This window comes from Fragaria vesca, linkage group LG5, assembly GCF_000184155.1.
Source record: "Fragaria vesca subsp. vesca linkage group LG5, FraVesHawaii_1.0, whole genome shotgun sequence".
In the NCBI taxonomy this organism is placed as follows: domain Eukaryota; kingdom Viridiplantae; phylum Streptophyta; class Magnoliopsida; order Rosales; family Rosaceae; genus Fragaria; species Fragaria vesca.
Genome location: NC_020495.1, coordinates 3,865,293 through 3,893,276, shown reverse-complemented (window position 1 = coordinate 3,893,276; position 27,984 = coordinate 3,865,293). Strand labels below are relative to the sequence as shown.

Sequence of the window (27,984 nt, the reverse complement as noted above, 5' to 3'; positions counted from 1 at the left end):
ATAATTTCTTTAAGCTCAACTAAGCAGAACATGCATATACTTCTTGATCTTCATCATTATACATCTTTCTGTATACATGATTAAAGAGTGTTCGTATGTTTTGTGATGAGTGTTTCCAACAGTGTTTTCCTGCTCAAATCAAGCTCATCTGTCTGCTTCGTAATATTCCATGCAAAATATATAAGCACAGCAATCCATGATTTCGTAAATGACGACCCACCACGCACTCACTCACTTCACAACTTCTTATGGATCATCGATGCTCAATTATAAGGTAATAAAACTCAAAAGGGTTTTGCCATTTGATAAAGCTTTTGTCTGGATCGAGTTGAGGCCTGAGTGGGAAAATTGCAGCTCACCTATTCATATATGAATACGAGAGACTAGTATAGACTCGAAGAGAGAATAATATGAAAATTCCAAGAGCCTTGGAAACCGAGTTAGTGGAGTTATTTGCATTCCCCACAAACATGCCCTCATAGCTTAACCCCATCTTGAATTGGACCAAGAAGTTCAACTTCACTTTAGCCAAAAGAGATTTAAATAATTTCATCGTGTAAAAAAAATGAAAAAAAGAAAGAAAATGGCATCCATATTCAACCAAAAAGCTACCATGTCTCGTCTTTATATATGTCCCCTTTGCTATGTAATCAATTACTCATTCATAATTTCAAACTACTCTTCCTTCCTTTCTCTCTTTCTTGCTAGCTCAGCTGAGCTAGCACATTACATTTTCAGCTCAATCATATCATTCATCATTGTACAATCATATGATGATGGCCAGCCACCACCAGTGGGGATTCCTGGGCTACTTCGTTGGCAATGGAGATGATGAAGGTGGTGGTGGCTGGCGGCTGGCGGCGACCAGGAGAAGGGAGCTGATTGCAAAGACAACATACTAAACAAGGCTTTGCAATTGCGCGCGCTCTCCTGAACGTCTAGCCACCACCACAAAAGTGGGAGAGGAAGAGTTTGGAGAGCGGCGCTATTGCATTGCGGGGAATTGAGGGTAGCGGTCCGAATTTACCTTAACCTTATCACTATGGTCTTTCACTTTCTTTCATGTACTTAATTACTTAACTCTTGAGGTCTTTCTGCTTTTAATTTTCAGGTTTTTTTTTGTTATGTTAATTACTTGCTCCTTTTTTCTTAAGTATGTTTGATGTTATAAAACATGGGATGTAAGAGATGCATACTAGAGAAGCTAGCTAGTTTACTTTACTTAGGTGGGCTGCTGGGCATGCATCACTTACACCTATCATGTAATTTGTTTGCTTTGCAATGAGTTGGAGGTGATTAAGAAAAGAATGACTTTATCTTCATTCTCTGGTCTCTGTCTCTCCTCTTTGATCTTCTTTTTCTCTTTGTTCTTTTGTTACTATCTGGCTAATCTAGATGCTGATTCAAAGTAGAATCTGATTTTGTGAAAAGAAATTGGCAACATGGAAATTCCATTCTGATTTTCAGTACTTTGCTACTTTCCCTTTTCAGTGCTTTATCTAGCTAGTCGATTCAATTTCCAGCCACTTGAGGATGCTCATGTTTTACACAGAGGGTATGGATTTCAGTATTTGGGTCTGAGCATATATATAAGTTTCAGTAATGTTTGACTGTATTTGGGTTATATGCTCACTCAATATTGTATCTGATAGACTGTAGGTTGAACAGAGAAATATTCCATTCAATTATTTATGGCCAGAAGTGAATTGCTGTCCATACCAGAAACAGAAATAGTATCTTTTACATAAAGGGATAAACAAGCAGCAACCATTATTCACCATGACTTTTCCTCATTTCTTGAGTCCTTAATTCCTTAAAATAACAAATCAGTTACCAAAGTGTCCCGAAACTTTGTAGATATAATAGTGCGAAATCAGATAATACTGTCATTCTTTGAAGGCCATACGATAAAATTTGAACGATACAGAGAAGATTAGCATGGTCCATGCTCAAATATGACCTGATTAGGAGGCATTTGAAGAACTGGAGGCTATTATATGTTTCTTTCAACGTCTCCACAACTTCTGTAATCGACGGACGATCAGATACCTGCACTTGAGTGCTGCACCATAACCCCAATATGCACATTGGATTTCCCAGTCTCTGGAATCTCCAACTAACTAAATGGTTATAGATGCACATCACTCCCCTCATGAACTACTTGCCTTTGCATGACTCCCATCATTTTTTCCTCTGGCCATTGCTAAAATCAGCAACCCAAAACTATAAACATATGATTTTACTGCATCAGCAGATCCGAAATCTTTCCTAGAATTCAGTTCCGGAGCGTACCGGACCACATCCCGACGTTTTCGTCCGTGTCCGAGAACATATTCTTAACCTACAAAGCGTCAGGTACGCGATGGTATGGCCGAAAACGGCCGGAAACGCCGTTATACGGTCCGATACGTCCGGATACGTATCCGTTAATAAGTTGGATTGTGGGGGCAATACTGACTTTTCATTTATAATATCCATGAGTAATCCATATGCGACATGTCGTTCTCTTACTAGTGAGCTTTTTGGTGTCTTAGCTTCTTCTTCCTTTCTATGCCAAACACAGCAGTCAGACGAGAATCGGCTCCACCCATTTCCGGTTTTTCTTCTATTTCAATCCCTCCGTTTCATTTCTTCAATAAAAAAAGAAAGTTTTGAGTTCAAGCTAATTGAGGGGATCAGAACGAATGTTGTGTTTTCGATTGATGATGTGATTGTCTCAATTGGACTCTGTTTTTCGGCATCGTCCTCGCAACGTGAAGCAAACCCAGCAAGCAATGGAGGAATTGCTAAACGGAATCCCAAGAACTGTTAAACATTAATGTGTCAAATTGCCAAATTCTAAAGGGAGCTCGAAATTCATTAAGACTAACAAACGGATATAGTCTTCACATTTACAGAGTATTTGACACAAAGAATGACAAATGAATTACATTAGACTAGTCTCAAAGACAAAACTATATCCCACAAATTGTATACTACTCGTTAACTAACAGGCATTTTTTACATTTAACTGTATCACATAGCATATTACAGCTGATTGGCTTAGAGGGTGTATGTTAACTTCTACAAAGAATTGCTGATTCAGAGTGTCGATGATTGCTGGTTCTGCAGATTCTTCTTCGGCTGCTGTTTTCGTTTCTTACATTTGCAGATAACACACACCAACACAGCCACTATAATAACTAGACCAATTACACCTGAAAATGAAGGCAAAGATTTTATAAGTTCCAATATCCAAAAGACCAAAACAAATCGAAACTGCAATGCAAACAAGACTAACTATCAATGTACATCATCTATATCATGCAAACAATACCTCCCACAACGATTCCCGCAATGATCAAATTTCCTTCAAACCTTGTGATTTCATGGTACTCTGCATTTTTCATAAAATACAATGAACAATGAGAACATTAATAGTACTAGTTCAAGGCACAGAGGAGTTGAAGATCATAAAGTCAGGCACATACCCTTTTGACATTCGAATATGATAGGCCTAGTGTCCGATGCTTTGGGACCGTATACACAATACTTACCAGCCAAAGAACAATCCCTGCACTCAACAGACCATCCGATATCAAACCCGGCCTGCAACGCTTTCGCTACGGCTTCATAAGTAGGGATCTTCTTATAAAGTTCATCATGATAATTCACCGGAGCCAGCGAAACAAGCGAGCACGTCCGTGGATAATTGTTAGCCTCGTACCTTCCATCTACAACAGCATACATGTAAGTTCCATTTCTTGACAAACAAGGAACCTCCGTGTAGTTATAATGCAGTGTCTGATTAAACTGCAGTGTGACATTACTAGAGCACTTGACAAATCGGATAAGAGATTCAGTTGCGAAGTCGACTTCACCCTTGTAACGAAAGTCTTGGGCAACACCATCCCTATTTTTAAGAGAACCAGATGGGAGGCTGCAGCTTCCGTTTGCGAAGTTGACGTCAACTAAATGGAGTAGATTATCAGTGTATGAAATGCTCTTGACATAGTATTTGCCCGGAAATATTTCGAGGATGGTTTTGTTGTTGACACATGAGAATTCATAGTCGGGGTCACCGCAGCCGGATGGATCGCCTCTAACGCGAAAAGGGTACTTGATGTTGTCAATATCTCCACAGGAAGAAGAACAGCCAGCTTCATTCAACTTCCCTTGAACATGGATAAGAAAAAGGGAGAAGATAAGGACAGGGAGAAGAATGATTGATGCGACTGATGTAGAGCGTTTCCTCATGATATAAGCTAGTAGAACAACTTTCAAAACTTGGGTTTGGATTCCAGAAAGCTTAGGAAATGTTGGGATGAGCTAAGAATTGAGCAGATGATCGATCGATGAGAAAGGATTATAAGATTGTCCATTCTATATATCACAATGAGAATTGAAAGGTCAATAATACCGAGTATGAGTTAGAAAAGTCAAAGGATGGTGGAGGACTCCTTTCCCTTTGAGGAAGACTAGAACCAAATCAGACCTCACAGTGTAAGGCTGACACTATCTCAGCCGTCGAAAGTGACTCTTCCTCTATCCAAATCCAAGATAAGACTAGCTCCTTCACCAGCCTCTGCAAATGGGCATTTATTAGTTGGCTGGTGTTGACCGGAATACCGGCCAGTTTCGTATACGCGTAGTTACAATTGTTGCTGAAGAATGAAGATCCGAATATCTCAAAAGAATTAATAAATAAGAGGTTATTATTAATATCGTATCAAGATATCTTGAACGAAATCTTCACTCAATGAATGATAAATACTTAATGAGTGACAATATTTAGATTAGGTGGTTCACCTAGCATTGGCTTTTCTTAATAAATTTTGTATTATATAACTCTATAGCATTTTCCGTTTTGGTATATAAAAGAAAAAGAAACAAAGAACGATATATAGAAGTATATTTTGTGTAAAACATCACTAATCTATGAGTACATCGGTATATAGTGCTTTACACATTGAATTTCACTCCCCATTTTACAATCCACACTCCATTTTTCCTCTTTTAGTTAAAGATTTCACAAAAAGATAAAACATACGTGAGTAAAGAAAAATTTAAATTTATTATAAAACAAAACAAAATAAAAAGTGTGAATTGTAAAGATGAGAGTGCAAATTTCAATCACCTGAATCAAATATCACAATATAAATTTCTCTGTCTTTTCCATATTTAGTTTGATTATGAACAATAAACTTCCTATAGCAAGGAGGAGACGCGAATGTGAAATATGGATTTCGAAATTCCAAGGCAACCTCAAATGAAATGTTTGGAAGCAATGAATTGTTTAGAATTCAAAGGTCAATAACAGTCCCATCTCATCCTATCGATCTCTTCGAGGTGACTCGGTTTTGGGCTGATTTGATGTGGATTGGGCCTTAGAGGAATATCTTGGGTCTGGCAGTGTCGACCCAGGAGGAGTGTTGTATCTCCTTTTGTTTTCTTTTGCTTGTCTTCTGTTGTCTTCTTGGTCTTTGACTCTTTGTTAGCAGTTTGTGAGACTAGGAGCCTCCTGGGTCTTAAATTTTTAATGCTCATTTTCATGTCTCATGCTATCGGAGAATTTTTACTTCCACTAGAAAGTTGTCGGTATGATGTTTGTTAAGTGGTCTGTTAATGTCTCGTGACTGTATTCTTCATACCGATTGTAACTTTTTCGATATAAATGCAGCCCATTTAATAAAAAAAAGAAGAAGATATTGTCGTAGTATTTTCCTTTTTGTATTTCTTGAAACATTTGGAGGATAGTTGTGTGTAGACGCATTAAAGTTCATAGTCAGGGTCGCTGCAGCCTGTTGGATCACCCTCTAGGCAAAAAAGGGTAGCTGATGTTTACAATGCCTCCACACCAAGAAGATTGTGAACAGACTTGTTTGTGTCTTCTTGCTTGAACTACAATGACAAACAGAAAAGCTAGAACATAAAGATCAGATCAAATAGTTCAGTTTTTGGCATCTTGCCTCCTCATGATATTCACTCAAAATTAGCAGAAGTAGTACTAACTTTAGGATTGTTCAGAGAGCTCTTCACTTGTTTCAAGAATTACGTATGGCTAATGGTTCATTAACCAAAGGTGCCGACTCTTTTTTATCACGAGCAAATGCTACTATAGAATCAGCTGTACTCATATTCCTTTCTAGTTACGTAAATTGTAGATAGTCATAGAGATCCATGTTCTTTGTCTTCTCCAAAATTGACTATGATCGTCAAGTTTGTTCCTAGGTCTTCTCCAAAATTGACTATGATCATCAAGTTTGTTCCTAGCAGAAGCAGTACCCTATTTTGGAGGTGTCGAGAATCTGAAAGACAACAAAATTTGGCTTTCAGAAAGTGTAAGCCAACCTGAAAATGAAATGTTTATGCAAGTTAACAGAATCTCCCTACTGTGTACTTAGAATGCAAAGGAAGTGATCGAGAGGGGCATTTCATAATGAGGGAAGTTCACTTTATATGCATATGATTATTTGCCATAACTTATCTGGTTTACTGTTTGTTAATTCCTTTCCTGCACATACACTGTAGATTTTAGAGTTGAGATTCACTCAAGCGTCAACCTTATAAGGAAATATTAACCAGCTGAAGGCAAGGCTAAACAGAATTTCCATGCAAATTGAAATTGATAAATGCACACTTTTTTACAGAAAAGGGACAGACGTAGTTACATTCTTATAGTCTTACACAAGTACACATTATAGCTGACTAGTTTGTAGAGGGTGAAGGTACAAAAACTGCTGATTTTTGACGTCGAAGATTGCTGCAGATTCTTTTCACATATATTTGCGGATGTGGAACACCAATAAAACCAGTATAAGCACTACACCAGGTAGGGCTGAAAATGAAGAAAAAGATTAATGTTGTAAGTTCCAGATACCAAAAGGGAGTTGAACTAAACTTCACACCAAAAGATTGCCAAATGTATACATTATACCTCTCAAAAATCCCACAAGTATTAAGATTATTTGGAGCGTAGTGGGTTTTATGTACTCTGCCAAGGAAAACCCTTTTACTAGACTGGTATCTTTCTCTTGCTTTAGTCCATCTTTGAGAATGCCGTCTTCATCGGGTTGGCAAAGTGATTGAACTATATCTGAGCTCCCACACTCCCTTCTGTACTCTAAGACAATGCTTGTCAGTTGATGTGCCTCTAAAATTTGGTCAGGGATGGTCTGTCGAAAACGTGAGTTACCCGATTAGTAACGAGTTAAAAGTGATCAGAACTTAACTAGGTAAAGAATGTTGATCATATAGTTTGTTTGTACCTCAAGCATCCACCTCACATACTTGACATTGTTGACATGGTGGTTCATGTCTAAGTCGCTTCTCTTGGGCTACACATGGTAGAAAATTGCATATTCAGCATATGCTAAAATTCTTTATAACCCTGACTTGAGGTGTAGGAGTCTTTTTACCTTCAAGTCCTTGTTCATGTACTTGGCTTTGCTGTCCAACTTGACAATTTTGTCAAAGTTATCTTCTGTGATTGCTTGCTTCTGTATAAACCAAGGTGCAATCTCAGCTCTCACTTCTTCTGGCATTTTTGAGAGGCGTCTTGTCATTCGGTTCATCATCACCCAGGTGCTGTTCCATGTTTTAAATATCCCAGTTAGCTATCACTAAGAGATACAAAGCCTCATCAAGCATGAAGTAGTCATAACTGAGTCTGAAGAAATTATCACATACCTGGTTGCACGAGCAAAAACATGACCTGTGGCTTCACTTCGGATCAACCAGTCAAGACGCATACCATTCTTGCCTGATGCCCCAACCCAAGTGTCAATTTCCAGTATTTCTCCCCTGCATAGTGTTTTCATATTATGTCAATTTTTACTTCACTGAGTCAGTGGCAAACACATAACCCGCAAGCTACCCTCTGATTTTAGGAATGTTGCCTTACTGTTATACTATTACTAGTTGTTTGTCAATTACTTCAAGCCTTTTAAGTTTAGAGAAATGATGGTTTTGGACATGGAGAAGAATCCTATGATCATTGCTATCGTAGGATTCAATTGTTTCCCTTAGGATTCTTCTCCACTTAAAATTTCATTATCCTATCGTTAGTAACTAAGGGAAACATCACTGCTAGACTGCTCATGTTTGGCTGAGACTGAATTATTTGAAGCAATTGAATTTTAACAGCAATGCGATGATTGGACTTACCAGCTTGGATAGCGATCAACTTGAATTGGCATTATTGACACAACCCATATGAGATCATTCTTCATCATTTCATAAGTTGCTCCAAACTCATCACTGATGAGTCCTAACATCCGCATATGATTCAATGCTGTTTCCTGCATAACATGCCTAAGGAATCAGTAATTCTAATATTAATGTACTAATCTGCATAAGATGGACATCATGTATATGTAACAAGTTGATATTCTATTATGACCTGCAGAAGATTAAGGATGCTCTCCAACGTTGCAGTTTTATCAAGACCATCTTCATATGACCTAATAACCACCCTCTGTCTGTACCCTGCACCGCCTTCTATGATCATCCCTTGGCGATAATGATCAACAGATTGCTTGGTTATCGAAATATTTTGTTGAACATGCTGTTCACTAGTGTAACCATTTTCAGTAACAGAAGCAACTGATGTTAAAGTGCTTACGATGTCAACCTTGATTGTGGAGTACTTGGTAAAAGTACCATTGATATTGATGTTGTTGCGGCTCTTCTTGTTCGGGTCATAACTGGCCCTATTCGAGAGAGCGGAGAATTTATTTGTAATGGGGAAGTAGCCTAGAGTTGAGAAGGTGGCCATTTTTGTTTTCGTTTTTCCGAAAGTCTGAAACTACAAATTAAAATGGATAATGCAGTGTTCTTATAGATGTGAACTTGTGAAGGGACGGATTTGTCGAAATAAGGAAAGAGATCGAGGGAGTGGAAGAAAGTTAGGGGACCTTGTTATAGTATTGTATATATCAAAGATATGGTCTTGTGTATGATGAAGAGGGTGAATAGTTCTACCGGCCACAAATTTGGAAATTGATACATTGTTATGATCGAGTGTATATACAGACAAAAAGGGATATAACATTTGTTTTGGCATATATTGTAGAGTTTCAAATTGCATAGTTAAGATGTTCTGGTTCTAATGCATGTCATCTCGGATTTGATGTATGATTTGTGAGAACAAACAAATGGATCCAATCAATTAGAACTAGGGTCAACTAGCTGAAGACAGATGAGCCAACGATTGGGACTCTGACTGCGCTGGAGAAATGGGGTCGAGCTTCTCTTCTATGGGAAGCAATGTAGCTTTGATTCTTGCTCCTAACAGTTAGCATTGTTTTGTTGCACAATTGAGGCAGAGAGAAAATGGAGATGAAGTGATCAAGGAATGAGTTCTGTAAAACTGTTTTTAGTCAACATACAATGGAATCATAGCAGAGGGAACTAAACATTTGTTATGTGACATGCTTTAAGGAACTAATTCTTGGTTAAAGTTGATCAAAGATGATGACTTATAAGAAGATGCCATATAACATAGAACCTCAATGTATCAAGTGCACTGTAACAAGTTCAGTCAAAGCTGGGGTTGGACTACTAAACTTCACCCTCTCTTTGATGAGGTCACTTGTACGTTCTTGCTATACATAGTCACTATATTAGTCACAACTTATCCAAACCATGGGGCAGCAGATTCTTGTAGAGTTTCAAATTGCATAGTTAAGAGTGAAATTCTTAACTTGTTTAAACTTTCAAGAATTAAGTGTGGCTAATGGTTCCTTACCCAAAGGTGCCGGCTCTTTTTTGTTAGAACTAATTTCAATTTATCTCATCAACTTTAGGTTGATCATGATGTTAGTCACTTTTTTTCAATTTCATCAAAAACACCCCTTAACTCCCAATTTTCATCAGCCATGTCTAAAATCTCCGTTCTCCATTCAATTCATCCGTCAAGTGATGACGTGGTATCAAGAAGAAAGTCAAATTCCTAAAAAAAATAATAACTTTTTTGACCATTTTTCCCCCATATCGATACATTCGTTCCTATCACAACCCTCTAACATTAGTGATTTTGGTGAGATTGAATGCAATTTGTCTATTTTGTCCTTTTTCTATGGGCCCAACGACTTCAAATTTGATTTTCTTTTTAACGCAAGTCATCACATGACGGAGGAAAACAAATGTTTGGACACGACCGATGAAAATTAGAAGTCAAAGGGTGTTTTTGATGAAATTGAAGATGATCGACCTAAAGTTGACAGAGACAAATGTTAGACCACTAAAGTCAAATAAATATAGAATCAGCTTTACATGCAATTCTGGTTAATTAAGGGATTGGAGTTGGTCAAAGAGATCCATGTTCTCTATCTTTTCCAAAATTGACTTATGATGGACAAGTTCGTTCTTAGCTGAAGCAATACCTGAAATGAAACGTTTGTGTAAGTCAGCTGGTTTGAATTATTAAATAACAGACTCTCTCCTAATGAGTACACAAAATTCGAAATATAGTGAGAGGGAAATTTCATATTGAGGGAAGTTCACTATATAAGTATGTATGAATATCTCTCATTATCTGGTTTAATGTTTGTTACAGACTGTAGATTTTAGAGTTAAGATTCACTAAAGGGTCAACCTTAGAATACATTATGTACATTTTTTTAGCAATAAATAATTGGCTTTTGAAGAAAAGTATAACTAGCTGAGGAACAGATAAATGCAGACTTTTTTTGTATTCATCACAGAGGGACAGATCGATGTAGTTACATTCTTATGGTCTCAAGCAACAAGAATCCAACAAATTGTGAAGCTGCTAACAAGCCATTTTTACATTGATGGTATCAGATGGGTAGCATTATTGCTGACTAGTTGTAGAGGGTGAAGGTATCAAATTAGTTCAAGAACTGTGGAGTGCTGGTGTCGATGACTGCTGCTGATTCTGCAGATTCCTCTCCCGCTGTCTTTGTCTCATACATTTGCGGATGCGTAACACCAATAAAACCACTATAAGCACAAAAGCAAATAGAGCTGAAAATGCAGACAAAAAATCAGTCTTATAAGTTCCAACTTTCAAGGGAGTTAAACTAAACTTCACCAAAAGGAAGATTGCCAGATGTATAGACTTGTATAATTTATACCTCCCAAAGAAATTCCCACATATATTAAGATCATTTGGAGCTCTGTGAGTTCTTTGTACTCTGAATCTGTAGAAATATAATATGATATGTAAGAGCCAACAGACAAATTGATATGGTCATGATAAAGATAAAGTAGGCATTATTAAGTAAACTCACCTTCAGAACATTGATAGGGGAGTGGCTTAGTACCCAAATTCAGATCACTTACATCTACTCCACAATATTTGCCAGCTAAAGAACAATCGCGACACTCAACGGACCATGCGAGATCAAACCCTGCCTCCAAGTGCTTCATGATGGCTTCATAAGAAAGGGGCTTAACAAGATTTTCATGATTATCTGATGAAGCCACTGAAATAAGCGAGCATGGTGGTTTACGATGACCAGTTAAGTAGTCACCATCATAAACAGCATAGAAGTAATTAGTCCCATTAACTCCAGTCAAACATGGAACGGCTGTGTAGTTAAAAGCTGTTACATCAGCCTGGCTGATGTTTCTGGAGCACTTCACAAACTGTGTGTAAGTACGCTCGGCGCCAAGCCTCACAAAGCGCAAATCCTTGACATCTCCATTCCTCGTTACAACAGATCCTGATGGAAGGCTGCAGCTGCTACCATTGGCAAAGTTGACATCGACCAAACGGATAACATTCTCATCATAAGAAATGTTCTTTACATAGTATTTTCCTGGAAATATTTCTAGGATGGTTTTGTTGTTAACACATGATAGCTCATAGTCAGGATCACCGCAGCCTACCGGATCACCCTTTAGGCGAAAAGGATAGCTGATGTTTTCAATACCTCCACACGAAGAACGACATGCCTGTTTATGACTTCTTGCTTGAACTGCAAGGAAAAATAGAGAAGTCAGCACAGAATAGAGGAGAATGGTTAACGCAGCTGCTGATTCTTCTTTCCTCAGACTCCTCATGATGAAGTTCAGAAATTGGATTTGTCTAATGTTACACAGAATTAAGCTCTATTATACTGATACAAAAAAAAATTTGAAAAAAAATAAAAGAACATAACCCTGCTTATTCCTTAATAATTTTCGGGTTAGTCAACGACTTGGGTTGATTCAATGCCTTGCTCCATGTTATTTCCTGTCCTGTTTCAGAGTTGATTATGAGTTATGAACAAGGTACAAGCAAGTTCCTAGAAATATATTCAAATCTGGATTGGAGGAGACGCGTTATGTGATAGAAATGGATATAAAACTGAGCAGAATCAAAGAAAGAGAGTGTCCATATCTTGGTTCATATGTTATTTTATGATAGGCGATTCTTCTATACTGCGCACAAATGAGAGAATTCAAAGGTCAATGACAATGCTTCTTCATCCCCTTATCAATACACTACCGAGTTTCGAGTTTCAAAATCACCACGGTTAAACTATACAGTAATGAAGTTATAGAACTACCTGTTACCTGTAGTCCGGAAGTGGAATTTTCATCTGGCGACACGACAAGATGAAGAATCTCCCATAATGTGTTTTAACTAATCGCCCCTTAGTTTCTATGCGGCAATTCATCAAACACTTTATCTATGTAATCGGAAAATTTGTAGCACCATTGGAGGCTAGATAATAATGAGGATTATTATGTGTTAATATTTAATGGGCCTGGTTTGGGCTTACATTGTATGGGCCTGGCGACAAAATAGTCTCTTAGGTTTTTTGTTGGTGGGAGGAAGCCATCTTCAGTCATTAAGAACAAGTCCACCGGTGGGAAAAAAATCCAACCCAGGTTGGATCCACATAGGCAAAGTAACCCAGCTCAAATTTTTTTACTTCCACCCACAAATGTGATATCTCCCCAATTCAACCTGGGTTATTTGAAAAATGAGCAAACTGACCCAGGTTAGAGGAGAACACCAGCCCAGGCGACTTGCGCCACATCAGCTGAACCCATTACGTGGGTGACGTCAAGCTGGGTCAGCAGCAACCCCCAATTACCGCGTGAAGCGCACAGCCATCTGTTTGGCTGTATCAATTGCCGCGTGAAGAGCACGTTCTTCTAAATGGACTGGACATGCAATAGGGCTGGCCCCATGACACCCTCTTTCACTTTTTGTCGTTTGCTCTTTATGCAAATGTAAACAAATGCTTTTTCTTTTTTTGATTTAGCACATAATTGAAAAGTATATAATCAATAACATGTAGAAATAGGAAAGTCTGTAAAAATAAATAAATTTATACTGTGTGAAAAATAATTGTCATTTCTAAAAAGAAAAAACGTTTTATATATAAATTACTATTTATTTATACATAAAACGATTATTTACACTTAAAAACGTTTTTTTAAATTCAATAAACAGTCACTGCCACGTGGCAGCAATCTCACATTTCAGACGGGTGAAAACCGCTGTCCAGTCACAGTAACCCAGAATGACCCAGGTCACTATGTTCATTCTAACCCAACGGGTGAACTTGCTCTAAGCTGTAATCACATAGTTTGTTAGTTCTCAATTTTTCTTAATGTCAGCAGTTAACATGGAGCCATTGAACCAAATACAAACCACATTTGATCGAATAATATTGATTCGGCTATTCGGGTATGTCTTGTTGTCCGATTAGTTCGTAATCAACCCCAAACGACTGAAACAAGTATTAGGCATAGATCTATGGGCATGTTCCTAACTTTCTACATCCACCAACATAGATTCTATCAATGTCTTGAAATGAAAAGTAGTCACGTTTTTGTTGCTCTCTTAGGAAAGGGTTGCACAAGACAGTGGATGAAACTTACAAAAGGGAATCTCAAGCTGCTTGTTATTACTAGTAAATTGGTAATGGCAAAATCTAACTATCGCCAATAAAAAAAAACATGCATCTCACCTTATCCAGAAAGCTGACATGTTTCTCTAAACACTAATTATGTAGTGGCTGCGGGTACAGTTAGAGCTAAACATAGAAATGTATAAATGTGGCATGTGTATTTCACTCACTTAACTATAAGTAGTGCCTTTCATTTTGATCGGTTTCGTGTTAGTTTTTCTAAGAGTTTCTCTTTTTTATTAAAAGAATGATTCATTAATAATGAGCAGAATTTTATCATCGACGGCAGTAATAAGTGGCCTTGTTAAACCATCTACAACCGGAGAGGAATAACACCATTAAAAATTTCTTGAGCTCAATTTACATTTGATCTCGTTTCTTGTAATTCAAAATAATATAAAATAAATGTCGTGTATAGTATTTAAAATCTCATTTATACTTAAAAGCGACGGTATCTTTACTTATAAAGTTAGAAGGAATGAGTAGACAGTGTATTAGTATAATTACTCTTTCCTCTCTTGTAACTATTTTTTTGTAACTATATATGCTTAATATATCCGGATTAACCATCAACACAAGCTGCATGCGAGTAATGAAATGATCAGAGATTCAGAGTAAACAACTCGGTACTGATTTAAGGAGACTCGGTTCCTTGTTATTTATTATTATCAAGAAAAACCCAGGAGCCAACATCAGTAAAAAAAACCCAGAGAGTTTTTTCAAAAAAAAAAAAGGAGAAATATAAAGACAAAAATTTGGAGGGACCAAAAAAAAGAAGAAAGAAAGAAAGTCGAAGGACAAAAACTGCCAACAACTGTCTGAAATCTAAAAAATAAAATTAAAAAAGAAAAAGAGGAAAAAAAAGGAAGAAATTAAGAAACCACCAGGCACCAGCTAGCTATCGTAATCTCGTGGCTAGTGGCCGGCCTATCATCATCATCGACGTAACATCACTGCAACCTCATTCGCTAGCTAGATAGATTCAATTGGTGCGCAGCGAGAACCAGTTGACAAGGTCACCCCCCACGCGGCGGCGCGTCTGGTTCACGCGCTCCTCGTGTACGAGCGGGGAGCGGCAGATAGGGCAACTGAAGTTGAGCTGGTCGAGCCACCCGTCGAAGCAGTGCTTGTGGAAGAGGTGGCGGCAGTGGAGCATGCGGACACGGTCGCCGTCTTTCATGGCGGACAAGCAGACGATGCAGTCGGGGACGGCGCCTTCGCGGTGGCGGCTGTGGTCGTAGCGGTAGGAGAAGAGGCTGTTGAGGTTGAGCTGCTCGGCGAGGATGGCGAGGCCGGCGAGTCCTGACCCGACTGCGGTGAGGAGTCCGTCGTCTGTGGGGGGAGCACGGCGGTCGGGTCGTCGGCAGAGGCCGAGGGAGTGGAGGAAGGAGAAGAGGGAGGAGCGGAGGTGGCTGACGAAGGTGGCGACGACGGCGAGGAGGAGGATTGGGATGGAGTCGGACGACAAGTCGCTCATCTGGCCCTGTAACCCCATTCTTGATCTTAATCTGATCTCTCGGTGTAAATGATGATGATGTTGTAGTTGAGATTGGTGGTGGAGTGTGGAGGACACCTAGCTTAGCTAGAAGAAGAAGAAGAAGAAGAAGGAGAAGAGTAAGGAAGGAGGGAGGAGAGGCCAGATATATATATGTGGTGCTATAGTTAGGCAAATGAGGGGCTGTGAGGTAATTTCAACTACAACGGAGAGGCCAGGGGAAATGGGAATCGGAAAGCGGAAAAATAATACGTGTGTGAGTCGAGGGAGGGACAGAGAGGCAAACACAAAGGTTAGAGTTTGGTGTCTACCGTGAAACATTACGAAATTTTATACATCACAATATATAAGGCGTCGAATTTCATCAACGAGACTTACGTAAGCAACACACTAAGCCAGAAAATAAGCCGCGATTTCGATAGTTTTCACATGGGAAACTTAGATATTTTTGGCGATGACGTTATTGGATAAGATTGGTTTTGTTTAAAACATGAAATATGACGTTATTTTGGTTAGATTCGCTTATTTTAACCAAATCGAACACTTCATTTTAAGAATGTCGTAACACTAGATTTAGAGTTTATTGATCCCTAAATCGGGGATAATCTCTTATTATTTATAACTTGTACGTCTCAATACTGTACTATTGTGATTTGTGATGATATTTTATCACTCGAGAATCTCGATTGTTTGTTCCGTCTTGTGTGCGTCTTTTTCAACAAAAGATAGGATGACTTCTCCTTCCAACTCTAATGTTCATCCATTGCATTAGAAAAGAAAAGAGAAGTTCAGTTAGTGAAGTTTCAAAGTTATGAGGTAATTAACAAAAATGGAAATGGGTTAGAAAACAAGCTTTAGGGTGGATAGGGAGGCAGATAAGGTTGAATCGTGTTTCTATGAAAATCTAGGCTTTTCATCTTTTGTGAAACTTTGTAAAAGTATGTGTTACAATACGTTAAACTTTGTTTGTAATTACGAAATCGACACACAAAATCAACAGATAAAACATATCTACGAAATTTCATGTAGAAAGTTGTCTATTTTTGGCAATGATCCCATCATAGAAGGTAGGGGAGCGAGGGACAGAGAGGTGGATAAGGTTGGGTTAGGTTTTTATGAAAGTCTAGGCTTGTGAAATGTTACCGAACTCTAAATATTTGTTACAATGCGTCAAACTTTGTTCATAAAACATGAGGAAATCGACACACAAAATCGCCTGATAAGACGCATCTACGACATTTCACATGAAAAGCTAACTGTTTTTGGCAATAATGACATCAAAGAAGGCTTTGTGTTTCAGATATTATGGAATGTTACAAACTTCTATGCATGCGTTACGCGTAAGTATAAGTTAAAATTCATTTATAACATCTTACGATATCGATGCACTAAATCAGCAGAAAAATACACAACTCTGACGTTTCACGAAATGTTGCCTATTTTTAGAAATGATCCACGTTATATAAGAAGAGATTATTTTTATTTTAGACATGAAGAAATGAAGAAATGAAACTATTTTGCTAAGTTTCTCTATTACAAACCAATCCTAATATCCAGTTTATAAGTAAATTAACCTCTGAAATCAAGTCCGTCTTCAAGTGGACGTCTCCGTACGGGGAGGAAGTGAGTCTTAATATTCGTGCTTATGGTTTCTAATTTATCCAAGGTTCAGTTTGAAATGGAATTATGGTTAGTTGGTTACACGTAAGGTTTAGCGTAAGCTAATCAACGATGAATTCTTGCACGCATTCGTTAGACTCGAATGAATAAACAAACAGCAACAATCGGATATCACTTCGAAATAAATTACTAAAATTAGCATAAAATGAAGTAGTTTAGACCATGCAATACCTATCACCATCTGCCTTTGTTTACTTCCAATACATTGAGGTCGTACGATAGATATATCGTCCTACGTACATATTTAACAAATATAGAACTAAAAAAAACAAATACATGACTCATTTGTGCTTACAACTTTTAATCTCAAATTTTAATTTGGACAATATAATTCTTGGACCATGCTACATGTTTACGTCCTATCATGAAAGTAATGTCGTCCGTTCTTTTCCGATTCAATCCAAACCCATATGATGATATGATATCGATGGACGTTGTTATAAATTATAAATAAGATCCGAGCATTTTAAACACTTTAAATAGTCTTGACATATATATAAGGTATATCACAATTGTGCAGTATTGTTCACCTGAACAGTTACTAATCAAGAGATTCATGATCAATTACAGTTACAGTTACAATTACATCCAAGTGTTGAAAATAAAACAACTCTAAAAAATAATTCTCTTCATCATTAGATTTATTTATATCTAATAAGTGACTGACCATAAATCTCTCGGTCAATTACTGACAAGGTAATCATGACTAACGATAGCATAGCACACTTCAGTCAAGAAACCATGCTAATTTCATTTTTTTATTTTATTAAATAACTCACACACCCTACATATGTCAATGAGGTTTGAACTCATGACTTCAAAGTTATTAGTTAACACCTTAACTAACCAGGTCACGACTCACCGACAAATATATACTAATAGTGACTGATCGTAAATCTTTCGGTCAATTATTGACAAGGTAATCACGACTGACAACAGCATAGCACACTTCAATCAAGAAACCATGCTAATTTCATTTTATTTTATTTTTAAAACTTTTTTATTAAATAACTCACACACCCTACATATATCAATGAGGTTTGAACTCATGATTTTAAAATTATTAGCTAACATTTTAACTAACCAGGTCACGACTCACCGACAAATATATACTAATAGGTAACTAAACACATCATACGGTGATTGGTGAACAAAATTGAAGACTCAACTATTGGCCTATTGCTAACAACTTCGCCGCCCCCATCTTTATGTTTTTTCAATCTAATCATAATTTTCAGTCTTTTGGCATACATGAAATGTAAAGTTAGGCTCTAAACTAGGTGGTTGTGATTGTAATTTGTAAAGCAATATACGGGTGGTAATGAAAAACCAATCCGATGCATTTTGTGGGTTTTCAATCTGGCTTACAAAGTAAGAAAAAGACCTAGCTACTTTCAAAATTTTAATTGGGGGAAAACAAGGTTACAAGGATAAAAAGTTAAAAACCAATATATAGCTTGAATTATGATTCTTGGACCATGTTACATGTCTATGTCCTTGTTTTTTTGTCTGACTTGTCTATGTCCTTGCTGAAAGATTTATCGTGCATCCTTCTCCAATCCAATCTCAATTTATAGATGGATTGTTTTTGCTTCTCAGATCCAAATTAGCATCAATCGTTCATTTCTTCAAGTTCATAATAATAGAGTACAAGAAAAATTTCGTCTAAGACACCACACATACTAACTCACACTTGTACACATCATATGGTATACAAACAAATTAAACAACATTAACATACTTGACAATTTTTTTCGAAGAGTAAAATTACTACAAAACAAAACCGCAAGGGACACCTAATAGAACGTTAGGGACATAATAAAGGGGAGACAGTGAAACCATACCGAAAGAATAGGATGAGAATGAGAAAAATCAGTCAGACAATCTGCAACAAAACTAGCTTCACATAACATATGTCGACTATGGAGTCAAACCGTGGACCAAGTTTGAGGATTTCGTGAGTGTACTTTAATCCTCTAAGAAACAGACATCCGCTGGTGTAATAAGCAATCGATGAGCAACTTTGAATCGCCTTCCACAACATCATCTCTGAAATGGTTAAAAACGACTGAGTGGACACCTCATGATGAAGAGCAGCAGTCGCTTATGCAACAAGAACTCCAGTAGTGCCAATAGCTCGACTTGAAAATTGCTAACATCCATCTTCATATATATTTTTGTATATGATTAGACTCTTGGAAAACAACTTGCATGGATAATTTCAAAAAATTAGGCTGCGCATTAGGCAGTTGTGTTTGTAAATCACGGCAGCATGCTGCATTATGGGAGGTAATGGTAGTTGTCAGAAGAAATTCCAACAAGTGGTTTAGTTAATAAACCAAGATAGACTTCTAATAACAAACAACATATTGGGCGGTGTGATTAGACAATTATCAAAGACAGCCAAAGAGATTTTCCAAGATCTCTTTGCTCACTAAATAATCCATATCCGAAATCAAGACCACATAGTTAATTAGGATTATCATCTAAGACCCCAGAAGACTCCATATATTCATATATTAATTTAGCAAGAGGCGATTATATAAATTCAAATTATACAATACGGTTAAGAGAGATGCATGTAGGCATGAAGCAATCTCCACCGTCCCCAAATACAATACATGCAAACTGCTATTTTCATTTTTTTTTTTCATTTCATTTCGTTTTTATTTTCCCTATTATGATTTCTAATGTGGGATGTGGTCTCAAGTCTCATACTTACCCATTTTGTTGTCTTGTCAACTTCCTGCTAGGTTAGCCAGATCTATAAAATTCGTTCATATAGGACCACACAACGTTGATAGAGTGGTCGATTTAAACATAACTCCAGAATCAAACAACAAAATACAAGTATATAACAAAGAATTTTGATGTATACCACATGAACTCAACAGAATGCGAGTACGATACTCGATAGGCTCATGCCCGGCTTTCAAAATTTAAGGGTTCAAGATGAGTTTTACTGTTGTCTAGAAAAAGAAAAACCGTGTTGCAACTTCAATGATTTTTTAACATTTTTCAAACTTTTAAATTATTTAGGTGGGTTTCTAGTTGTGATTGCTCTTTCCTTTCGGCTTTCACACATTAGCTAATACCGTTTAATTCTTTATTTTCTAATAAATTTTCTATCTTTAACATGACGCCCATAATCTTCTCATCTTAATCATTTGACAAAGTCTCTGTGTTATTAGTAAATTATATACCCACTCATTTAATGTTAGTATTATGGAGTGTTGAATCGCTTTATCGACGTATGATTTTCTCTTCCACGTCCTTGGTTTATACCTAACAACACAACTCGAACGCCACCGAGTGCTTGAGTTGCGTTTGGTCCACATAAAAGTGCTTGGAGCTGCCTGCTCTGACGATTAGAAAATAGAAGAGTTGTACCAATCATGCATATTCTACAAACAAATTGGTCTAATAACTTCTTAGAAGGATCCAGATGGTATTAATTTGATTGATGATAAAGAGGCTGATGACAATGATCGGTAGGAGACCTACAAGCAATGAATTATGCATCACTTGAATTGAAGTAAACTAATCACGGTAAGGTCAAGAAAGCCTTTGGGGGAAGATATTATAATCCTAAGGCACCCATATGAATAGACCTGAAGACATTTATAACTTCAATAGAGGATGCAATGCATTCAGGTCTTGCAAAACCCAGAAGATTCCCAAAGAGATTAGGTAGGTATGAAATGTTGGCGAAAACTCGTAGAATCATATGATCCTTCATTATATTTCATTGCACTAGACAGGCCACCAAGGCAGAATATATCATTTAACAAAAACAGAGGGACATGAATATCACTTTCACTTGTATACTTAAGTAAGCAAATCACATTGTCATCAAATATGCGTTTAAAACACCTGTCTTGGAAATTTAAGAACAAAACAAGAACGTGTTCACTTTCCACCTCCAGAACTACCAAGTCAGAAAGAAAATGAATGGCACAACACAGAGATATGCTATCTGGTCCCTGCCGATATAATCCACAGGTTCATAGTGACCAAAAACAAATTGACAGGTTCATGCACTAACGTTTGGTATATGGCTTTAGGCAACATATTGTTTGGCTTGCTTCTATCATTAACACAAGATAAATCACAATCTAGTGGGGATCTGAGTAGACCTACCTACTGAGCAGGGAAAGAACGTTGGACTTGGATCATTTGTATGTCCGGTTGGTCATGGTAGTCGGCACATACTGAACAGAGGAAACTACATCAATCTAAAGCGCATAAAGTATATAACTAACTACGAAAAGGCCAGCACAATTACATGACGAAACTGTGTATGAACTAGTAACAACTACCTTGCAAAAGCATTGAATGCAGAGTTCATTACTAAGAAATAGCCTAGCTACATTTATTACTGAAATTAAAATTGAGAGGATAGACTGAAAATTCTTCTATATGTTGAGATAAAGATGAGAATTTTGTAAATTTACAACTTCACAAGCAAAAGTTGCATGTCGAACAGCTCTAGTATCCATCATTGTTAAGTAATTCCTGAAAAGCATCAGATGCCACACGAGATTAATGTATGCCAAACATTAAACATGTGCTGATTACTATTTCCTAGTCTCTTCTTCATATCAAACTTTTCAATACCAGTTTGGTGGCAGCAACTGATTGGCGCTGTCTTTCTTTCTTCTCCCGATGGCAGTCTCCGCACCAGCTAGAACAATCTTTTTGATATTTTCTCAGCTCTCTAAAGACCGAACTACAAGAAGATTGTAGATGCAAATTGATCAACAAGAACAGCTCTAATTAATCAAAATAATCCTTGCAGTAGAACCCAAGTATTGACTTAGAAACGCTTCTAACTACTGGTACCAAAATGAACTAAGAACCTAATATCTTTTCATTGGCTGCTATTTACATCATAATGCAAGTGTAAGATTCCCAATGCTGAAACCAGAACAACATCCGAAAGTTACTTATCCTTAGACTGTTGAGTTTTTTTTTTTTCCTTTTTAAAAGACATCATACATTTTCCACACAATTGAGTATGTTGTGGATTAATCACAATCAGTTGAGAAGTCAATCGTGAATATATGCTTAGGGAAAACCATCCATCCATTACGAAACCCCTAGATTTCTGATATTTCATCCAACTTGTCCAAAACATTGAGTTCCGAATACTTTGATGCATAAAGAAACTGATAAGTTGAATTAACTGGATAACATTTTGACATAGAGCAACTAATTGATGTGCAAACCTCAAAAGGGTGTGATCCTTGAAACCTTTGTGTTAGGTTATTAACACTTTTATTAAAGTCCATTAAAGGGACAAAAGGTGAAGGAGAAAGGTACCTTCTGCACCATAGTAGTAAGTTGGTTCGACGCCCAGATATTGTAGCTCTAGCACCATGTCGGTGGCGACCACGATGAAGAACTGCATGTCCCGGAACATGAGGATAATCAAAGACTTCCTATAAGAACAAAAAGCGTCCTATTAATAAGTGAACAAGGGAATTAAAATTAAATATGCCAGTCTATATCAGAAAGAACATTCATAGCGCATATCCATATTCTGTGGTTTAAATTTTCAATTTATAGTGAAGATGCAACAAGCTATTTTGAAGTAGAACATTACCCAATACGATAGCCTGAAGCACTTGTACTTCTCAAAAGTTCAAAAAAAGTGGCCTCATATCCAACTGTACTGAAAAACCTGATCTTAAAGATTAGCATACCTCTGAGAGTGTCGCTGAATTCACATGCTTATTACATCGAACACCTCGAAAATACAACTCCCCACCAATAAACTGCTTACCCAAGCAAACATTCAAGGTGACTTCCGAGTCATCGACATGAAAACCTACAATAAAAAACTATGGTTGGTCCATAAACGCTTCAGAACAGAGAGGAAATGAAAGAGTTTGCATACATAATGTAAAATAAATAAGGAGAAATGGTGTCAGCTAAGCAAGGAAGCAGTATATGTGAAAGATGATTTTATTTTTTGGGCTTACTATAATCAGTAGAATTAAGAAATACAGTACATTAACCTGTTAGATATCAAAGATCCAGCATTACTCTACACTTTTACTGCATGGAGTAAGAAGGAAAGAATGGGAAGTTATTGAAATCCAAAATCTCAGATAAGTAGCACCTACCAAGCTCAACGTCCCTATCCATTCCATATTCAACAACAAAACCATGATGTGAATCCAGTGTGGCTCCACCAACTTCTGGAAAGAGAACTACATAACATTTCCACTCAAGATATAAGAGTATATCATTAGTTCAAAAACCTTTATGTAATACTTCCAGATTTTATTATAATTTCATAACAACTTTGAGACAATACCTTTAGATATAGGGCGTATAAATTCCTCCATCAACTTGTCAAGCATAGTTTCAAAGCCAAAGTCATCAAGAACAGCACCAAATTTGTTCATTGTGTTTGGTCGCATGATTCTGAATCTTGTCTCATGGACCCACCTTTCAAAATTCTCAACCTAAATAATCAGAATCAAGTAAGCAAACAGGAAGACAAATATACAGGAAAGATAAACTCCTAAACCCAAACATGATACCTCGGATACTAACAATTCGCAGAAACGCGGCTGAAGCATTTCAAATGTGAAGATTCCAGGAGAGGGTTCGTTGAGTATACTTCTAAAAGTACCCTCTGTGCCCTCATTGATGACATTGAGAAATGACGGGACAAAGAATTGTTCAGCTTGCATAGTGTATAGCTCCTCGTGCAGATACTACAAAGAGGAAGGAACGATAAGGAAGACAACATATGCAAATGGAAACCAATGCCGGTATATTATGCTTACATGAAGTATAGACAAACTCTCAAGTCCTAAATTGCAGAAGTAGTCAGACATGTGTAAAGATTATACCAAACTCTTTCAACCAAGCATCTTCAATTAAACGAACCTGATAGCTTGATGTGATCCTGTCTCTGTATTCTCTATGCCGCTGAATCTGTTCATTCAGACAGAAAACAACCATCAGCCTTTTGCGGAGCAAAATGATGCTACATTGACTATATTAACCCGATAACATTGCACATTGTGCTCCGAAGTAAACACAATTTCTAATCTGATACACAGAAACAGATTCCACATCAAATACACACAAATATCAGCATTCACATAAACACCAAGTCGTAAATCCAATGCCTATCAGCAATCTACGGCGATACGATTACCTATTCTACATCAATTGCAGCAGAGCCTGCTCATTTCACACACTCAATTCCAAGAAATTGAAAACGATACAGCACAGAATTCCCAAAACATCCACATTCACATTCAAGCCAGATCATCTTGCATTTCCAAACAGAGAAAGAAAGCGAGGAGACAATCGTAATTTCTTACACGACTGCGTTCGCCCTCGGAGGTGTACCGGAGCAGAATGTCCCTCATGTACCGGAGCTTGAGCTCACGCGGCACATTGAGCATGTTCGCCGGCAAGTAATGCTCGAGCGAGCTGAAGAGCAGAGGACTGAAATCCAATTGCTGCAGGTCGTTGTAGCTATCCGACTTGTGCTCCTTCTCCGGCTTCAGTCTCAGCCTCGTCTTCGAAACGACGCCGTTTCCGTTGGCCGTGCACGCCGTTTGCGGCGGTGGATTACTTCGGTCCACTGAGCCGTCCATGGGGATAGGAGGAGAGGTCTTTGTGGATTTCTGAAGAGATGAAGAGTGTATCAATTGGTGGAATTGGATGTTTGGGGAAATGAGGATGAAGAAGAAGAAGTTTGAGTCGCAGGTTAGGGTTAGGGTTTGGGATTTCTGGTTTAACTTAACAGTGGGACGTGTGAGCTGGATGAGGAGAAGGTTTTCCGGTGGGGCCGCTGATGTGGGTGATTGTGATTAGAGGTCGGGACGTTCTGACGTGGAGTGTTAAAATTCTTATCCGAAAATTAGTGTCTTTGTCATGGGTCGGATCGGAAATATGGTGTACGAATTTCAATCCGAAAGATTTTGGTAACCGAGTAATGGTCATTCTAAATCTAGTTACAAAATATCGAAATAATGAGATACTATTCTAATTTCATGATTTGGGAGTTGTGTCACGTTTGAAGAGACGTAGACGCGAGTGATTGTGATTAAAGATTGGATGCTAATGTGAGTGATTGTGATTAAAGGTTTTGGTAAACGAGTAATCGTCATTCCAAATCTAGTTACAAAATATTGAAATAATGAGATACTATTCCAATTTCATGATTTGGGAGTTGTGTCACGTTTGAAGAGACGTAGACGCGAGTGATTGTGATTAAAGGTTGGATGTTAATGTGAGTGATTGTGATTAAAGGTGAAATGCTAACATGTACGATTGTGATTAGAGGTGAGAAAAGTTTGACGAGTAGTGTTAGAACCTTGTTTAAAAGAAACGGTGTAATTGGCTTGGACCAAATCATAAAAGAGTTTTTCGAATTTCAAACCGAAAGTTTTGGAATTTAATAATTGTCATTCCAATTGGAATTTCTATAAATATCGAAATTAAGAGATATTGTTCCAAAATTTAGAATTGCGAATTAAGGTTAGGAAATGCTGACATGGGTGGTTGTGATTAGAGATGGGAACATTCTGGTGTGGAGTGTTACCTTAATTATTCGGGTCAGAGCAAAAATAAGGTGTTCAAATTTCAATCCAAAATATTTTGGAAATAGAGTACTTGCCATTTTTGTTATAATTTCAAAATGCTAAAATTATAAGATATTATTCCTTATTTATAATTTACGAGCCATGTCGCATTGGAGGATAGTTGCGGGTAATTGTGATTAGAGGTGGAAATGTTATAATGTGGAGTGTTAGAACACATCCAAAAGAAATGTTGAGTTTGGCCTGGGTTGGATCGGAAATGAGGTGTTTGGGTTTCAATCCGAAAAGTTTCGGAAATCCAGTTTTAATCACAATTTTAAATCTTTTTCTTGCAATTTTTTGTATCACATATTTACATGATCACATAAATCCTATACAAACATATACCATTTGTTCCCCACAAAACTTTTATTTGTTATAATTGACATTTCATACTAACGTTTCCTTGGACATGAGTTGTTTTCAAGTCATCGACTTACTTAGAAGTGCAACCAACGAACCAAGTCACCATAATCCAATATAACGATCATAACCCTTGATACCCTACTTAGACCTCTATGTTCATTTATTTCTTCAAGGTTCATTCGGACCTTTTATCGTTGCTTTCCGTAATAACGTTAAGTCTATTCTATAGTTCCATACCATGGAGTATGACACTATTATGGTCCAAGCACTTTCTCACACGAAGTCCAACACTCCAACCCATCCGTGAAGCAAAGCAAATGGCCTAAGCACAATTTTGTAGGGGTGGGTATAAAAAACCGTAATCTCGAACTCATCTTGGGCTTGTCTCGAAATTTGCCGGGACGGGACGAGATTTAAATCTCAAAACGTCAGACCCGTTCTGTTCTGTTTTTATATAACGAGACGGAACACGGGACGGATAATTCAAGTCCCGTTTAGGCCTGTCCCGTCATAACTATTTTAATGATTGATTTTTTTATTGATTAAGATGTGATTTGAGTCTTTCATTTAAGTGTTTTAATCTTACCTCTTTGTTTCTTTAAGTTACTAGGTTGTCTCTAATTCAATAACAGTGATGTTTAATACTTTAATTTGTTGATTGTTGTAGACTTTCTTCTTGCACCCTAGTAGTGATGACATGTTTAGAGAAAGTTTATAATATAAACTCTCTTATTACACCGTGTTGTACTTGCTAATATGTTACAAGTACTTGTTAATACATAATAGAGTAGAGAGCACTTTAAAATTATAAAACTCTTTCTTTTGCTTACAAGTTTATTTTCAACTTTTTTTATCTGGGACTGGACCCATCCCATCCTGTCCTGACCATGATAGGGCCCGGGTGGGATGAAATCTAAAAAACGCAAAGCCCGTCCCGATTTCAATGTCCGGGACGGGCCGTGGGATTAGCTCTATCCCGTCCCATGCCCAGCCTTACAATTTTGTCCAGTCTCTATTTCACTTCATTTATCTATTTAATTTTTGCAATCGGACTTTTCCTTTTGATACAAAAATGGTGGCTAGGTGAATTTTTGTAGGGCTGGACATAAAAAACCGAAATCCCGAAAGTTGACGAGATGAGACGGGATTTAAAACTAAAAATAAAACGATGTGGTAGAAAGCAACATGCGACTTGAAGGACATGATCCGCTGTGGAGTCTTACATCCACCATTTTTATATATATTATATAGGAATGAAAGTGCTCTTAGCTCGACATCATTTGTTCTATTCCGCTGTAACCCTTTTTTTTTTTAGGGGGGGGTTGGTATAATATAGTATAGGATGGAGCTCTACTGAGCGACCGATCCGGCAGAACAACTCAAAAGATCTTTAAGTATCGTTAATTTCTTCATATTCGTTCCAAGTTCGAAGTACCATTTGTACAAATAAGAACCCACCTCGTTACATGATTTCTTCTTCATATAGATAGATATAGGATCTATGGAGCAATTACTACTAGGCCTATCTCATCTCGTCCCGTTAGAGAAACAACGGGACCCGTCCTGTCCCGTATGTAAATCAATCAGGTTTAATCCTGACCATTGCTTATTTTGACATGTTTCATCTAATCCATTGATTTAAACCCTAATACTAACTCATACCCTCTTCTCATGCACCTCTATCTCTTTTGTGCAACTCTCTATCACTCTCTTATAGTATGAGTTCGCAAAAGTGCGAAACCCAAATCGTTCTCAAATCTCAACCTCATTCCAAGCAAATCCCACATATCAAAGATGCAAAATTGAAATCCCTAAATCATTCTTCTTCTGGTCTTCACCCTAAAAACCTCAATCCATCATTCTCTCCCAAAAACTATCATGGCCAGAGGAAAGAAAGCAATTGTGTGACCGGACCGCTCTCCTTCTAGCCTTCAAAATTCATCAACGGCGACATCATTTGGATCACCATCTCCTCCAG

At 37.6% G+C, this 27,984-nt stretch overlaps 5 protein-coding genes across 6 annotated transcripts; all 5 read right to left on the bottom strand.

Annotated features, from left to right (window-relative positions):
• Nucleotides 1-2,821: 2,821 nt before the first annotated feature.
• LOC101302651 lies at nt 2,822-4,248 on the bottom strand. 2 transcript variants are annotated; one of them, XM_004298983.1, is made up of 4 exons: nt 3,861-4,248; nt 3,471-3,713; nt 3,317-3,376; nt 2,822-3,197 (listed from the first exon to the last, which is right to left on the bottom strand). In XM_004298983.1, the coding sequence occupies exons 1-4, from the start codon at nt 4,234-4,236 to the stop codon at nt 3,082-3,084; spliced, it is 795 nt and encodes a 264-aa protein (XP_004299031.1). In that variant the 5' UTR covers nt 4,237-4,248; the 3' UTR covers nt 2,822-3,081. The 2 variants fall into 2 exon arrangements, with proteins under 2 accessions (XP_004299031.1, XP_004299030.1); XM_004298982.1 differs by having other exon boundaries at nt 3,471-4,248.
• A 2,507-nt stretch (nt 4,249-6,755) lies between these two features.
• LOC101310902 (palmitoyl-acyl carrier protein thioesterase, chloroplastic-like) lies at nt 6,756-8,755 on the bottom strand. The gene is made up of 7 exons (XM_004300902.1): nt 8,381-8,755; nt 8,146-8,279; nt 7,669-7,782; nt 7,398-7,566; nt 7,248-7,316; nt 6,917-7,154; nt 6,756-6,817 (listed from the first exon to the last, which is right to left on the bottom strand). Exons 1-7 carry the CDS (start codon nt 8,753-8,755, stop codon nt 6,756-6,758), a joined length of 1,161 nt encoding a protein of 386 aa, XP_004300950.1.
• A 2,082-nt stretch (nt 8,756-10,837) lies between these two features.
• On the bottom strand, nt 10,838-12,009 carry LOC101310612 (probable serine/threonine-protein kinase At1g18390-like). Its single transcript, XM_004300901.1, has 3 exons — nt 11,235-12,009; nt 11,079-11,144; nt 10,838-10,968 (listed from the first exon to the last, which is right to left on the bottom strand). The coding sequence occupies exons 1-3, from the start codon at nt 12,007-12,009 to the stop codon at nt 10,838-10,840; spliced, it is 972 nt and encodes a 323-aa protein (XP_004300949.1).
• Nucleotides 12,010-14,835: 2,826 nt separating this feature from the next.
• On the bottom strand, nt 14,836-15,348 carry LOC101310322 (E3 ubiquitin-protein ligase RHA2A-like). Its single transcript, XM_004300900.1, has one exon. It carries the CDS (start codon nt 15,346-15,348, stop codon nt 14,836-14,838), a length of 513 nt encoding a protein of 170 aa, XP_004300948.1.
• A 5,743-nt stretch (nt 15,349-21,091) lies between these two features.
• LOC101302356 (uncharacterized PKHD-type hydroxylase At1g22950-like) lies at nt 21,092-24,757 on the bottom strand. The gene is made up of 9 exons (XM_004298981.1): nt 24,375-24,757; nt 23,932-23,979; nt 23,580-23,756; nt 23,351-23,501; nt 23,157-23,243; nt 22,734-22,858; nt 22,351-22,469; nt 21,646-21,757; nt 21,092-21,543 (listed from the first exon to the last, which is right to left on the bottom strand). Exons 1-9 carry the CDS (start codon nt 24,651-24,653, stop codon nt 21,517-21,519), a joined length of 1,125 nt encoding a protein of 374 aa, XP_004299029.1. The 5' UTR covers nt 24,654-24,757; the 3' UTR covers nt 21,092-21,516.
• Between the last annotated feature and the right edge of the window lie 3,227 nt (nt 24,758-27,984).